Source organism: Giraffa tippelskirchi, chromosome 13 (genome assembly GCF_054371585.1).
Source record: "Giraffa tippelskirchi isolate mGirTip1 chromosome 13, T2T-mGirTip1v1.2.pri, whole genome shotgun sequence".
Taxonomy (NCBI): domain Eukaryota; kingdom Metazoa; phylum Chordata; class Mammalia; order Artiodactyla; family Giraffidae; genus Giraffa; species Giraffa tippelskirchi.
In genome coordinates this window covers 96367605-96383438 of record NC_137287.1, presented here as the reverse complement: position 1 = coordinate 96383438, position 15834 = coordinate 96367605, and the positions used below count along the sequence as shown (strand labels likewise).

General features: G+C 59.8%; 1 protein-coding gene across 18 annotated transcripts in view; it reads right to left on the bottom strand.

The window, feature by feature from the left end:
* Window positions 1-15834, bottom strand: part of KCNQ2 (potassium voltage-gated channel subfamily Q member 2) — a 49363-nt gene that overhangs the window by 26015 nt on the left and 7514 nt on the right. For all 18 annotated transcript variants that reach the window (XR_014073285.1, XR_014073286.1, XM_081557606.1 and 15 more), the window contains exons 2-7: window positions 7139-7229; window positions 6044-6170; window positions 5579-5754; window positions 4623-4748; window positions 2808-2918; window positions 2171-2266 (exon numbers count right to left, since the gene is read on the bottom strand). Coding sequence is in view for 16 of the 18 variants with exons in the window: in XM_081557606.1 (XP_081413732.1) it covers window positions 2171-2266; window positions 2808-2918; window positions 4623-4748; window positions 5579-5754; window positions 6044-6170; window positions 7139-7229 (727 nt within the window). In the remaining 2 variants the exon portion in view is untranslated. The remainder of the gene's footprint in view (window positions 1-2170; window positions 2267-2807; window positions 2919-4622; window positions 4749-5578; window positions 5755-6043; window positions 6171-7138; window positions 7230-15834) is intronic.

Here is a 15834-nt window from a genome sequence, read left to right as displayed (position 1 = left end):
GTGTCCGAGCCTTGTTCTTTTTAAGGCTAGACATATACAAGCATGGGGCTTCCCAGGTGGCTCAGTGGTAAAGAATCTGCTGCAATGCAGGAGATGCAGGTGCAATCCCTAGGAAGATCCCCTGGAGAAGGAGATGGCAACTCACTCCAGTATTGTTGCCTGGGAAACCGCATGGACAGAAGAGCCTGATGGGCTACAGTCCATAGGGTTACAAAGAGTCGGACACGACTGAGTGACTAAACAACAACAACAAGATTCGAGTGTGTGGACAGACCACATCTTCTGCACCCTCTCACTGGCTGAGGTGGTGTTTCAACCTTTGGCTCCTGTGAATGGTGCCACTGTGAACACCTGCGTGAAAGCTTTTGGCTAAACACCTGTTTCCAGTTCTGTTGGGTTTTCACCTAACAGTGGGATTGCTGGGTCGTGTGACAGGTTTAACCTTTGGAGGAGCCACCAAACTGTCTTCTACAGCAGCCACACCATTTCACACCCACTCCCACAGCAACATATGAGGGTTCTGACTTCATATTCTCATCAACACTTTTTTTTTTAATTGTAGTCATCCTGGTGGACATGAAGGACTTTTGCTTTGCATTTCCTCCATGAAGAATGATGTTGAACATCTTTTCACGTTCTTATAGGCCATCTGGTATATCTTCTTTGGAGAGATGTCTACTTAAATCCTTTGCCCATTTCGTAGTTGGGTCGCTTGTTTGTCGTTGAGCTGTGAGTCCTTCATGTATTCTGGATGCTGCTGCTACTGCTGCTAAGTCGCTTCAGTCGTGTCCGACTCTGTGCGACCCCATGGACGGCAGCTCACCAGGCTCCGCCATCCCTAGGATTCTCCAGGCAAGAATACTGGAGTGGGTTGCCATTTCCTTCTCCAGTGCATGAAAGGGAAAAGTGAAAGTGAAGTTGCTCAGTTGTGTCCGACTCGTAGCGACCCCATGGACTGTAGCCCACCAGGCTCCTCCATCCATGGGATTTTCTAGGCAAGAGTACTGGAGTGGGGTGCCATTGCCTTCTCCTTATATTCTGGATACCAGATCTCTATCAGATATCTGATGTGCAAATATTTTCTCCCATCCTGTGGGTTATCTTTTCACTCTCTAAGGAGACAGTTCAAATAGTGTCCTTGGATGCACAAAAGTTTTTCTTTCATTGCTTGTGCTTTTGGTGTCATATCTAAGAAACCAAAGTCTCAGAGGCTGACTTCCTACGGTATAAAGTCAGGTGAGGTGAGCACTTAGGGTCTTCTCCAATCACTTCTGAGCCTGCGTTCAGCACTGGGCATGTGTGGCCTCATGGAGCCCCCAGTGTGTGGGGGTCCTTCCCTAATTCCTCCCCATCTCCTGCCCTCCCCCAATAACTTGGAGCTTTTCAGAGAGGAGGGGGCTGCAGGGAAGTGCTGTCTGTTCAGGCCACGCTCCTTCCCTATGCTGCTCAGACCTCACAACCCCTGAAGTGCTGGGACGATGTCAATAGTGGGTGGGACTATTGTCAGTGGGCATTTTTGTTCTTCTTTACACTCTTTTGCATTTAAAAGAAGCAGTCGTTTGAAGTTCTCACAGTGAAAGACACAGGTGTACATATACACACAAAAGTAGGCTGCAGCATGGGCAAGATCACATCTTTAAAAAAGAAAGCCATGTGAGGGGCCAGGCCAGTATCCAGCCTGTGGTAAAGGCCAGTCAATGCCAAAGGTCCACTGGGTCCCCCAGTCCTTGAGAAGGGCTGCAGGAACCTCAGTCCCTCGGGCAGCCTGTGCCCGGCCCGCACTTTCAGGATGGCTCAGGAAGCACTGCTGGGTGCTGATTGGCCACTGTGACCCCAGTGATGGGGTGGGTGGTGCAAGCTGGGCAGCATAGACATGGCTCTGCCACCTACCTGAACCCCGATCCCACAAGTGCAAGATAGCGTCGGTGCTGTGAGGGGACAGCTCGGGGACACTGGTGACAGCCTGGCCCGGGGCCCATAGACCGCTGACCTTGATGCTACCTGTGCCATAGGTGCCGGACCACTGCAAGCGTCTAAGTGGTTCTCAGCACAGACTTGAATTCCCCGACAGGAGACAAACACCCAGTGGGGCTTCACTCCAACACCACAGGCCCAGGCCAGGGGTCCCATGGGTCTGTGTGGGGCCCACATGGGGGCTATCTGGACGCACCTGGATCAGACCTGCTGCAGGGTTCCGCCTCTTCTCAAAGTGCTTCTGACGGTGCTGCTCTTGAACTTTCAGGGCAAAGCCAGACCCCAAAATGCCCTGCAAGTCACTGGGGTCAGACAGCGCCTGGGGAACAGAGCCCCCCCAACTTGCCTGCACACTCCTGGCTCTGCCTTCTCACCCCTGCCCCCAGCCCTTAGTCACCAGGAGACAGACTGGGGGGCTTCATCCTCACAGGAGCCTGGCAGGGCCCACTCTGAACACATCTGGGCACAAAGGTTACCGTCCTTCCCAATCTGTCTACACAGCAATGAGCGGGGGGTGAGGCCCAGGGTCTCAGAGAAGACCACCCGGACAGCAGCACCACCAGCTCCCTCCCACGCCCTGCACAGCTGCAGGTGGAGGGCCAACAGGGCTCCCACTCCTTCTGCAGGAAACCTGCCAAAGCCATGTCACCCACAGCACCGCTCCTGGCCACAGGGACCCAACTGGTCAATCCCAGGGCTAGGAGGTGCTGATGGGGACCCACAGATGCAGTAAGAGGGGAGCCCTGCTCTGCCCCATGTGACCCCAAGGAGAGCAGTGGTCACCGAGGAGGCCAGACTCCATCCCTCGCAAAGGAAAGAAGGGAGGGACTCACGGCAGGAAGAGCGAAGAAGGAGACACCGATGAGGGTAAAGGTCGCCGCCAGGAGTCTCCCGTTCCAGGTCTGGGGGTACTTGTCCCCGTAGCCGATGGTTGTCAGGGTGATCTATGAACAGAGGGGCCATCCTCAGCCAGGCCTGGTGGGAGCCAGGGCCCCCTCCTGAGGCCTCAGGGCAGCTGGACAGACCCCTGCCCCATGCTGCCCACGTGGGGCCCGTGAGGCTGGGGTCACCACCAACCACCCTTCCCCGCTGAAGAACCAAAATGAAACTCTCCATCAGGGGGTGGGAGGGTGGGGTGTTCAGCCTCCACTCTCATTCTGCACCTGAGGTGGGCAGGGCAGGTCACCCAGGAGGGCTGGCTCCAGCTGGACGGGCAGCCAGGAGGCTCCGACAAAGCTGGAGCCTGAGAGGCGACAGGGCCAAGGGACCCTCTGAGAATGCTAAGGGGGCACGTGGGGGCCTTTGGAGGGGGGCCTTGTAAGCTGAGGCCAGAGAGGGAGGGACCCAGCTTCTAGGAGGGGCATGGAATTGGGGCACCTCCACACACAGGGACTCACAAACTTCTCCCTCAGAAGGCCATGTACTCCCAAAACAAGGGCAGACTTGGGGGTGTGGGGGGACTGCCTGGGGCTCAGCCCTCGGGGCCAGTGATCACGGCCAGCATTCGGGAGGCTGGCCTGAGAGCGGGCGGTGGGGGGACTCTTAGCACCCATGAGGCACCCTCCAAGGACCACCAGCCCACAGAGCACAATAAGGGGGTCTCAGGTGGAACGGTTCCCAAGAATGATGGGACGAGGCAGGGCCAATCTCATCCCATCACAGAGCAGAGGGAACCTTTACAGCCTGCAGCTCACAGAGAAGGGACTTCCCTGGAGGTCTCTTGGTCAGGACCCGGCACTTTCATTGCCGGGGGCCCGGGTTCAGTCTCTGGTCTGGGAAATAAGACCCCCACACACCAAGAAACACGGCCAAAAATGAAACACTAAAATAAAAATAAAGTTCACAGAGGAAACCCCTGGTGTAGGTGGGGAATATGCAGAAGGGGTTGCCCTTCTGAGTGTCCAGCACCCCCAGGAAGAGCCCACAAAGGAGGGGCACTCCAGCCCCCACCTGGGGGCGTCCATGGAAACAGGCAAGGAGGAGCCAGACGGAGGTCCTGGCCGGAGGGATTGGGGGTGAGGCCTGCGGGGCCCTTTGGAGGGCGGCCCAGGGAGCCTTTTCTCAGAAGAGGCCAGTTCCACCTGGTGACATGAGAGGGGGCCTCAAGGGGCCCAGAGGTAGGTGGCCGTGAGCATAGGCCAAAAGTTCACCAGCTCCGGATGGAGGCCCCCTTGTCAGGAGCAGCCTGGGAGGTTGAGTCAGGGGGTCTAGCTCCCCTTTTTCAAACTCTCCTCCGTCAACGTGGCAGGCAGCACTGCCCCTCCCCCTCCATCACAGAGATCACACAGGTTGGTCAGTGGAGAAGGAAGGTGACCGGCCATGGCTGGGCACAGGCTCCCTGAGGGCCAGGCTTCTTGCCACCCCACACAGACCAGCACATCCCCCACTATGGCCCATCTGGGATGCCACCTCCACGTGGCATCCTGGTCAGAAGCAGCCAGCAGGTGGCCGCAGAGAGATGTTTCCAGCCAGGTCAGGTGGCCTGCTGTCCAGGCCTGGGCAGTCAGGGGCATACCATGGGGAGGGGTACGGGGAGGTCAGACCATGGGCAGGAGGGACCCCGAGGCAGGCCATGCCTGGCGAGCATGTCCAGCAAGCGCATCCTTGGTAAAGGCCCCTCTCCCTGGCCCCAGAGGCCAGACACTCACCAGGCCCCACCAGAGTGCGTCGGCGTAGGTATCAAAGTGATCGTTCTCCCCCTTCTCTGCCAAGTACACCAGAAACGAGGCCAGGATGAGGCAGAGGAAGCCGATGTACCAGGCAGTGACCAGCTCCTGAAAGAGATGGCCACGTCACAGCCGCCAGATTGGCACCCAGCCCAATCCGCCCAGGAGCACGAGGCCCCATCTGTCTGGAGGTTTGCTGAGCTCTGGGTCCCCTGGGCTTCCGGGGCAGGTACCCCTCCCGAGAGCTGGCTGCAGAGTCTCCGGGAGCCCCAAGCCTGGGCAGACAGGAGAGGCAGCTGGTTTTCCAGCCCCAGCCCCAACCCTGGGTGGTCCCACACCTGTGCACCTCAGCCCTAGAGGATGGCAGGCAGGGATGGCCCAGAGCCGCATCCACCCAGGAAGGGAGTCGTCCAGAATGGCTGTCAAGCGGGCAGGCTGGAGAATGTTGGGCCTGCTGGGGCCCTACCCAAACTTCCCTGAGGTTGAAGGAGACTCCCACTTTGTCTTGTCAATCAAAGCCCAGCCTCGGGGCTCAGACAGGAAGGACAGTGGGGAGGAGGCTGAGAGCCAATAAGCCCACCCACCAACAGGACGGCCTCTCTGCACAGCCTGGCAGGGTGAGGTCTTGGCTCATGGAGCTCCTGGGAACACAGGGAGGGGATTAGGAAGGACCTGGGACTGCAGCCATCTCGTGGGTCCCACGGCCAGTGGCCACCACGAGCCTCAGCCTAATGGGCAGGTGACTGAGGGATGGGCACTAATCCAGTACACCCCCCACCACAGAGACAGCTGGTTCTGGGTGGGACCCAAATGGACCGGGCCTGGCAGAAAAGCTGGGGAGACGAGGTCAAGGGTCAAGTCATGGGAAGACACCCAGAGGAAACAAGGGGCTGTGTCATGCCTGGCTAGCCCTCCCCGCCCTGGCCTGGTGCCCTCACCTTGCTGTGCGCGTAGACCACGGAGCCCAGCAGCTTCCAGGTGCCGCCCCGCCGATCCATTCGGATCATGCGCAGGATCTGCAGGAAGCGCAGGCTCCGGAGCGCCGACGTGGCAAACACATTGCCCTGGGAACCGGCAGCCAGCACAGCGATGGACGCAATGAGCACCATGATGTCTGCGGGAGACGGCGGAGCTGGGGGGCGGGCCCTCTGCCGCAGAAAGGCAGCCCCCACCAGGGCTCTGGGAGGATGGACAGATGGACGCACACAAAGCGCCAGCATGGCCTGGTTCCACAGTCCACCCAGCCCAACCCTTCCCTGGGCACGGCCCCCCGGCACCTCATTGCCCTGCACTCAGGCCACATCAACTGCGGGCTCTGACGCCAAGAGGACATGTGGGAAGAAACTTCCAGAAAGAGCTGGTCCTGCATTTGTGCCTGCCCACCTACCCCCACCGGGCCTCACCGATCACACAGAAGGGCTTCCGGGCAAACTTGAGCCGCCCTCTCCAGCCGCGGTACCGACAGCAGCAACCCGCAGCCCAGATCCGCACGAAGTACTCCACACCGAACACCACGATGGTCACGATTTCCTGTGGGTGATGCTGTAGCTGAGCCACTATAGTGGGGGCAGGCTGTCCTGTGTAACTGGTGTGGGGCCCCCATCCTGTGCAGGTGGCATGGTCCTGTAGTTGCCTGTAGCTGGCATGTGTGTGCATGGGCCTATGTAGCCAGTGTGGGTGTGGGGTCCCTGTCCTGCGTAGCCACCATGAGTGCGGGGTCCCCGTCCTGTGTAGCTGGCATACGTGTGGGGTCCCTGTCCTGTGTAGCCAGTGTGGGGCCCTGTTCTGTGTAGCCAGTATGAGTATATGAGTACGGGGTCCCCATCCTGTGTAGCTGGTGTGTTTGCGGGGCACAGAGGGCAGAGCTGATGGAGGGTCTCAGGTAATTGCCAAGTGGGGGGTGCTTCCAGGCCTGGGGCAGCCCCAGGACACAGGGCAGAGGGGAAGAGGACTCCCCAAAGGTGCATCTGGATGCAGGATCAGCCTCCTTGCAGCCCTGCCCCCCATCACCAACAGCAACACAGAAATTACCCTGCAGTTGCCATGATGCCCACCCCTACCCATCACAGGACTGCTGTGAGCTTCACAACCCCCACCCCACGCCCACATCTGCCGGGAAACACCCCACAGTCAGGCAGAGGGGGCCACCCGAGCCCTCAGGCTCCAGTGAGAATGGAAGGTGGGAAAGGGCTAAGGGACAGTGGGGGCGGGGGTTGTCAGGTGCTGTGATGACACAGGGTGGAGGAGCAGGCCGGGAACAGGGTGCTGGGGTGTTGTGGGGAGGGGCCGGTGGAGGCTGAGGAAGCTGCAATATCGCCAACGTCAGGAGGGGAGGCTGGGAGGGACCAAAGGGCCACCAAGAAGAGCAGTGGGTGCCAGGAGGGTGGGGGTCCCTGCCAGTGGGGGACCAGGAGGGTCAGACCAACGGGATCAGGGACAGGCTGCTGCCCAGGGCCTCGAGTGCCATCAGGCCCTCCGCGCCATCCTGCGGGACCCACCAGGATGTAGAGTGCGCCCTCAGAGCTCTTCTCGTACTCCTTGATGGTGGAGAACACGGACAGCACGAGGCAGGAGAAGACCAGCAGGAACCTGGGGACCGAGCAGAGGGTGGTCAGCCAAGCTGGGTTCCCAGTGGCACAGGGAGGGATAGGGCGGAGCAGGGGACACCTGCCCCCCAGGGCTCCATGGCGATGACCGGTCTCATCTGCTTTCTAGGTCACCCACCATGTGTCCCTTGTCTGTCTGCTTCCAAAGCTCTCAGAGCAAACAAGGGGCACTGCCTCCTGGGCCACTGGGCAAATGAGAACTGAGCAAACGCCACAGCCCACCCCCAAGCAAAGCAACCCAGGCACAGTCCCCCATCCCTGTCCACAACTGTCCTTGCCAGGCTCACAGGCAAACACTTCCTGTCCCCTAGTTCACACCGGCCTCACCCATGCCATCCAGCATCCTTGACCACCAGAACTCGCCCGCAGGCAGTGTTGGGAGGGGGCACAGAGGACTGGTCAATTTCCAGAATCAGGAACCGCTGGGCAGCAGGCATCCAGCCAAAGCAGACAGGGTGGGCTGGGATCCCAAGGAGCAGAGCCCCTGAGAGCTGCTGATGGGGGTCCAGGGCTCCTGAGGTGCCCTCCCACTTTATTACCACCTGGAAAACCCCAGTCACCCCAGCTCCACCATCCCTGGGCGTCGAGACCACTGGCTTCCTTGGTGGCAGAGGTGGGGTGGGGAATGAGACCCTCATAGCCAACACCACGCGGTCCAAACTCAGCCTGGTCATGGTGACAGTGACATGGGCCTGGCCTGCCCAGTCTGGCAAGAATCACCAAGGGGGTGCTCAGCGCCAAGACCTACGAGCGTAAGCCAGATCCAGGGGCACCTCCGGCGGTCCTGCCCACGTGCCCAGAAGAGGCCTGGCAACAAGGCCGGGAGAGGCACAGACCACCCCCGTCACAGGGCTGACCCAGCCCCTCCTCGGAGCATGGCCCCCTGAAGACAGCTCCATCATCACCCCCGGCTCCATCTGAAGGCCGCTGGCACAGACAAAAGGCACGCGGGGAAACGGTCACATTTCAAAACCGCAATTAATTTCCTTTGCTCATTAGCCAATTTATTCAATTAGCTGAGCCCAGGGACAAAAATGTCCAGATGTCTCATGTGTCTTATATCCATAAATCTCTGCCCGCAGTATCCTCCCCTCAATTCTGTTGGTGAAAAGAAGCCCACATGCCCAGAGAGGGTCTGCCAGGGTTGGAGGAGATCCCAGGGCGGCGGGTCGGGATGCCAAGGCCTGGGTGGTGGAAGAGACTGAGAGGGTCACCCACCTCAGAAGGGGTGCCTGGACCCAGCTCAGCTCAGTACCGGGACTCCGGAGCTGGGGAGACACACAACCCGGTGGGCTTCCCTGGAGAGGGGTCCACCACACCGCAGGGTGAAGAGCTGGTGGGGCCAAAAGAGAAGGGAAGGTGTTCCTGACAGAGGGAAGAGTAAGTGGAGTGGCCCTGGGGGGACGGGGTAAAGGGTGGACAGTGAGTCTGGGACCCGGCAGAGGGCGAGTCTGACCAGACTGGAGATCAGGGTCCCGGAGGTGCCAGATGCTATCCTTGTCTGTCGGGGAGGCAGAGCCCTGGGCTGCACCCACGAAGGCCAGCTCCTTGTGCTGCATAAAAACACTCCTCTAGAGAACATAGGAAAGGCCAGGACTTTGGGTGACCAGGCCCTCTCAGCCTGGCTTCCTCGAGGTGGTTCTGCTAGCATCTCAGAACATTCCAGAATGTCCCACCCTTCCCAGCAGACAGAGGCCAGGCTGTCAGGAGCCCCACCAGCAGCTCAGGAGACAAACCTGCAGCCCAAGGTGGGAACCTCACAGTGATCCTCCCCCATCCCTGGAAAGTGCCGGCCACAGTCCCAGTTTTGTTTCTGATGTTTTGGGACAGATGGCCACAGATGGCACCACCGGGGGGTGCAGGGGAGGCAGCGGGATGGACGCTTGGAAAGAGGCTGGCACGCCCACTCGACGACGAGGAGGAAGCAGAGGAGGGCGGCAGACGCCCCCAAGGAGCGAGCACCCCTTGCACCGTGCCGCCAGGCCCAGGTGGGGCCCCTACAGATCTAGAGGGACACCTCCAAAGTGCAATGGTGCCCCCACAGATCTTGGCCACTTGCAGGCAGCTGGCTGATGGAAGTCACTTACTCTAGGCCCCTCCCGTATGCGGGCACCTCAGTGACTAGTGGCCATCCCCACCCAGCACCCAGCTGCAGCCTGGCCCCTGAGACTTTCATCACCCATGGCCATCTAGAGACAGGGAGGCAGAGGCCCCACAAGCCCAGGAGGAGGCTCTGCCTCTGGCCTCCTGGTTTCGGACACTGCATCCTTGGTGACAAGGGGCACTTCAATGGGGCCTGGCCCCCTACTGGAGCTGGTAGGAGTGGGGGGCTAGCTCAGACGTGGGTGCCGCCCTCCCACAGGACAAGGGTGACCACCCCTAGCCCTGTGGCCATCACAAGGTGCCCACTGCAGTTATGCTGGGGCCCTGGGCACCAAGGCATCCTGGAGATGCCGGGGAATCTGAGCCAGGCAGGGGCTCTCTTGCCTTCGTGACCTGGGTTCTGGCCTCCGGCAGACTCCTCGGAACTGGCAGCTGTGTCTCAGAAGAACTCCCTCTGCCCTGCTCCTCCTCAGGAGAGGAGTTGCAGAGGTGCAGCAACGCTGGGGCCCTGGGAGGCCAGCTGTGTGCTGGGCACTGACCCCCAGGGCCCAGAGTCTGCTTCCTCCGAGACAGACGGGTGAGTGAGTCCACCCCACACACACACACATGCTGGGAGACCAGCCCCTCTGCTGCAAGGTTCAGCTTAATGCCCAGCACCATCCTGCACCTCTCCCTGCCACCTGACCAAGGCCCCAGGCCCTTGGAGAGTGGAGTCCTCACGCCCTCCAGCCCAGAAACTGTCCAGGCTACAGGGAAAGAAAGGAGTGGTGGCAGGAGGTGGCCACAAAGGCAGTACGTGGTGGATAATTATGATAATGAATTCAATGTCAGGATGCTTCCCTGGCAGCAGTTGCCATGGAGACAAGCATCTCGAGCAGTTGGTCCCCAGCCCCAGACTCCAGGGGCTGTGATGGGGGTCAGGCAGGGGGGCGGGGCAGGCAGGCACAGCGGACCTTTCTCATCTGGGCAGGGGGCAGGTGGGCCACCTGGAGTGTGAGCATCGGCCAGAACCACCACAGCCCAGGTGCACTGCCAGGCCTGCACCACCCAGAGCACCCAGTTCACCAGCAGCCGTGGGCAGGTGGGGCAAGGTGGGGTTGGCCCCAGCCCTGCAGGATCAGAAGCATCAGAAGAGACCTCAGCCTGATGGCAGGAAGGACTTCCACGGCCTGAGCTCCAGGCAGAGATGGACCCCTCTTTTGAAACAGGTCCTGAGTGCAGGGTTCTGACGATGGAGGAGGGGCAGGCAGGAGATGACGAGAGGGACTGAGGGTGCTGGAAGCTTGGGCGTCAGCCAGAGGAGCCCCCCAGCCAAGGATGACAATACCCACTGAGGCAGGCAGCCCACAGCTGTGCCCACAGGCCCTGGGTGCATGTGTGTGCAGTCTGCCTGCCCCTGCGCTCTGGGGAGGGAAGGCCCCCACTTCCGGAGGGAGACCCCACTGCCTCCAGCTCTTCCCTTCCGCCTCCTCCCCCCATCTAACTTCAGGGAATATTTCTCTTCTGGGAAAACATGACTAAGCCTCTGCCACCTCATCCCATGTCACTGTTGGGAGGGCACCAGGCAGGGACAGCCCCCCCAAGGTTGTCCCCGCAACCCAGACTCCCCCGTCTCCAAAGACTGAGTCAAAAGGTAGCTGGGATTACTTGCCTCATTCTACATATTTAATGAGATAGGCGTAAGTGCTCAGTCATGTCTGACCCTGTGTGACCCCACAGACTACAGCTCACCAGGCTCCTCTGTCCATGGGATTCTCCAGGCAAGAATACTGGAGTGTGTTGCCATGCCCGCCTCCAGGGGATCTTCCTGATCCAGGGATTGAACCCACGTCTACTTACATCCCCTGCACTGGCAGGCGGATTCTTTACCACAAGCGCCACCTGGGAAGCCCTTAATGAGATAAACCTCTCATAAGCAGGTGGCAGGGTTAGGAGGAAGTAGCAGGGTTGGGAGGAAAAATAGTCGTGTTGCTATAGCCCATTTGTTCGCCCCCAGGCCCCCAGAGCTGGGAGAGGAGAGTGGGGAGGGGTCACTGACATCGAACCCCACCCCCAGGCTGGAATCCACAGCCTGTCTGCTACGCGCCAGGCACTCAACAACCGACAGATGGGGAAGGTGTGTGTCCATTTTATAGATGAGAAGACAGAGGCTGTGAAGCTGCTCACTGTGGCCATGGGGGCCAAGCCTGAGCTCCCCTTCCACTGGCGGGGTCCCCAGAATAACATCCATTCTGATAAGGCTGTGCCTCCCTGGGGGCCGGGTGACCCAGGAGCCAGGAGAGGCCAGGGGAGGGGAGCCACCAATGTGAGGTCCCCAGGGAACCTCCCGCTGCCTCGTCCTTCAGGACTGCAGCCGGCGCCGCAGCCTGGAATCTAATTTCACCGCCTAATAAACTGCTCTGCCTCCAGGATCCGCTGCCACGTCCAATCTCTGGGAGCGACAGGAAGCCTGGATTCCTGACGGCTGTTCAAGGTGCAAAGCAGATGCAGGGAACCACTCAGCATCCTGCCAGGGTCGGAGGGAGCTGGAGGTTCCATGCAGACCTCTTTCCTGGATCCCAGGCCACCCATGGGCAGCGCCTGGCCCACTGAAGCCCAGCCAGGCCAACCGAGCTTGCTGCCAGGAGAACAGAAGGTACTTGGGGGCACCACCTGAGCCTAAGGCCATGGTGGTGAAGGAGGTGGGCACTGGGAATCTCGCAAACAGCATGAGCTCAATCAGTGCCTTGGACCTGACAGGCCCCGACCCAGGAATCTCAGACCCTGGGAAGGTCCGGCTTCAGACTCAGCATTCAAGGCCTCTACAAATGACCTTGGCATCCCTTGTCCTGGCCCCCAACCTCTTCCCCTGCTCCCCGCTGGACCAGAGGTCACTCCACATCCACAGCAACCCCCACATCCAACCCTCTCTCTCCCAACACCCAGGGCAGGAAGGCGTGCTCGGGGGACCCTTTATCCTCCCAGTGGCCAGTACCCCAGATGGCCCTTGTCCTCCAAAGCCTTAGCCACAGGGTGAATCTGGTGAATGTCTGGTCCTACCCTTCCCAAGCATTGTCCCCTGACCACGCACCAGTCAGAAGCCCCAGGTTCCAAGGGACCCCCCAGTACCCTCAAAAGAGTAGACATCTGTGGTGAAGCCCCAGGAGCTCCAGGAGCCACAAGAAGGGCTGTCCCCTGGGGCCAGGCCAGACAGGAGGACCCCCAGAGCCCTGGCAGGAAATCCACTGGCTCAGAACCCACTGAGGCCACTTCCTCAGCCCCTCCCATCTCATCCCCAAGAAGGCCGCTCCACACAGGGCTGCTCTCCACTAGTCACTTGTCCGCACCCAGACCGAGTACGGGACAAAGGCTCACCTGAGTGCCCTCCTCCATCCCACGTCAAACAGGTTTTGGGGCATTTTTTGTTCGTGTGTTTATTTTAGCTGCATGGCATGCAGGATCTTAGTTCCCTGCCCAGGGATTGAACCCGTGCCCCTTGCAGTGGAAGCTTGCAATCCTAACCACTGGACGGCTTTGGAATTTCCCCTCCATCCCCATCAGAGTCTACTCGCCACTAGCCTGCACACATGGATGGGTCCCCTAGTCATCCCCACCCTCCTCAGACACGACAGTCCCCGCCAGGCTCACAGCCCCCATCAGGGGTCCTCCCTGCCAAGACCGCATCTCAGGCCTGCTCCACCAGACTCTTCCTCCAATGTTTCCTGACTGCAACCCACCTCTCTGTTCCCCATTCCCACCACCGGACACCCCACCAAGATGCCTGGAGGAGTGCCCATCTCCTCCTGCCAGCTCCTCTGCTCCAGGGCCTTTGCACGCTATCCTCCACTGCCTGGCACTCTCTGCTGCATGCCCAGTGCAGGGCTACCCCCCTCCTCATGCCCAGGTGCCGTGCTCAGCATCACCTTCTGCAAGAGGCCCCCATCTCCCTCCAGTTTCTCTCCTGGGGCCCCCGACCATCCTGGTGCTGGCTCTCCTCACCTGCTCTGCTCACCCGTCCCTGCAGTATGCAGCCAGAACCTGCACACAGGGTGGGCCCACAACCTGACAAAGGGCAAGGTCAGCTCCAGCGCACAGTCTCCATCAGACAAGGCTCGATAGCGCAGACCCGCCGGACAGTTCGGGAGCAAGGAGGCAAGAAGGGGCCACAGACAGAGGCCCAAGGGACCCAGAGGCTTCTGAAGGCAGAGGGTGGGGGTCCTGGGACCAGGAGGGGACGGCACACCCCAGGGAGCCTGGCCACACACGAGTTCACAGGCGGTAAATGCACTCATCAAAAACACAAGAAATGTTTGCATGTGTCCACACAGAGCCATGAACTCAAGTGTTCCCAGCAGCTCCAGACACCCCAAACTGAGGGGGACACCCCACAGGTCATCAGCAGAAGCACAGTGGGCAACTGGCCCCTCCGCAGTGGAACATGCTCAGCCTTTAAGGGGAGCAAAGCACTGACCCAGGTCACAACCTGGATGAATGTTAACACATGACGCTCAGAGAGGGAAGCCAGACGCGAAGGTCACACAGTATGTGATCTGCTCCCATGAAATGTCCAGAACAGGAGCTACGGCCCCAGGGGCTGGGGGTAGGGAGACAGACTGGATGGGCTCAGGTGTCTTGGGAGGGGGACAAACACGTCCCAAGACCAGAGATAGCTGGTAGCTGCCCCTCACTGTGAACCCAAAAAACGCCCCCAATTGGCCACTTTGGAATGACTAATTATACATTCTGTGAGTTTCACCTCGATTACAGAAGAAAGACGGGCAGGTGGTCAGGCTCTGAAGAAGCAGGTGAAGCCTCATCCACATGCTTGCGCTCAGGCCAGCCTTCCCACCTGGGCCTCAGCTTCCCTCTGAGAAAGGCCTCGGACAGCCCACCCCTCCGCACACACTGCTTCCCATATCCCTGCTGGCAGGGAACCTGACCCATCCTTAGAGGAAGTACACCGCTCTGAGGCCTCTGGGGGCAAGAAGGGCCCCAGCCTCCCCTAGGGAAGCCTCAGCACCCACTCGCAGGGAGCAGGCAGCCACTAGCTGGTTGATTTCCTCAGTCATGGGGGAGGGTCCCCTCCAAGTGTGTTTTCTTCCATGGTCTTCCTTGAGCTCTGTCTTCCTAAGGCCTGGACTCCCCCAGCCCTGGATCACTCTGGGGGCCCCATCTGGAGGTGTGTCCCCCAAGCCTGCCACACACACCCCCAACACAGGCACCTTTGGGAACTGCCCTGATCAGGCTGTCAGCATGGCTGACTCTTCCCCCTACAGGTCCCACAGCCCCGCCACGTGGAAGCCTGGGCAGGAGTGGGGTGGGGAGGGGTCCCCCAAGGGCACACTGCAGTGGACAGGCTACTGGGCTCAGAACACAGGGTAGACACCAGCTTTTGGGGGAGAGGGACTCCCCCAATGAGGGGGTCAGTTTGGACTATCCAACATCCCCTTTGTGAGCACAGGAGCCACTCGGGGCTCAGGGCACCCCAACCACTGCCCTCCTAACTCAGGGTCTCTCACAGAGTCACCCCCAGGCCACTGCCCCCAGTTTGACAGGACGGCCAGGCTTGCTCCCCCAGACTCTTCCTGATGACCCTCCAAGCAGCTCTCAGGCTGGTCCCCCTGCCACGCTCCCACAGTTCCCAGCTTTACAGACACCCCCGGTGTCCTCTCAGCCTTCACTTCACGCCTCCAGCAATGGAGGGCTCACCCTCGGGCAGGACCTCACCTTAACAAGCCCCCTCCTGGGCCAGCCCTGGTCCTGACCCCAGGGCCCCTCCCCAGGCTAGCACCCAGAGCCACCAAGGATGCAGGGTAAGGGATCAGGGACAGGGCCACCTTTTCCCCCGCTCCAGAGAGACAGGGAGCCTTGATGACAGAGACAAAGTCCAACATTTGCCCAACCGAGGCTTATCTGACTCCACAGGTAAATCCCCACTGTGCACGGTCAGCGTGGAGGAGGGTGACAGAGTCTGAATCTGATCTCCTTTGAGAAACACAGATGCTAGGAAACTGATCAGGAATGACAAACGCGCCTCCTCGGGTTTTCTGCATCTTCTCCGTCCCCTACAGCGGACGTGTGCAGTGTTCAGAATCAGAAAGGATAATGCACCATAACCAGGTGTTTCTCTAAGAGGCCACCAGCCCCCTCTCTCAGACCATGCGCTGCTGTCTGCCCACTGCATGGCCTCAAACACTGGGTTTCCATCCACACGGTATTAATTCAGCTCTCAGCTAATTAAACTGCAGATTGGAGAGAACCATCTTGGAGAACGTTAACCAAGGAGGAAAGAGCCCTGTAAGCACAAACGGCTGAATCTGGAGGCAGAAGCAAGCGGTCCAGACAAAGCGTGGCCATGAGTCTGCCCCAGGAGCCCCTTCCCAGCGCCAGTCAGTCGTGGACAAAGCCCCTGCTGTCCACAGTCCTGCACGGAGTTCACAGGGAGAAAAGGCCAAGGACTACTGATCAGCACCACGGCCAGCGCCCTGCCCGGCCCACGAGTCACA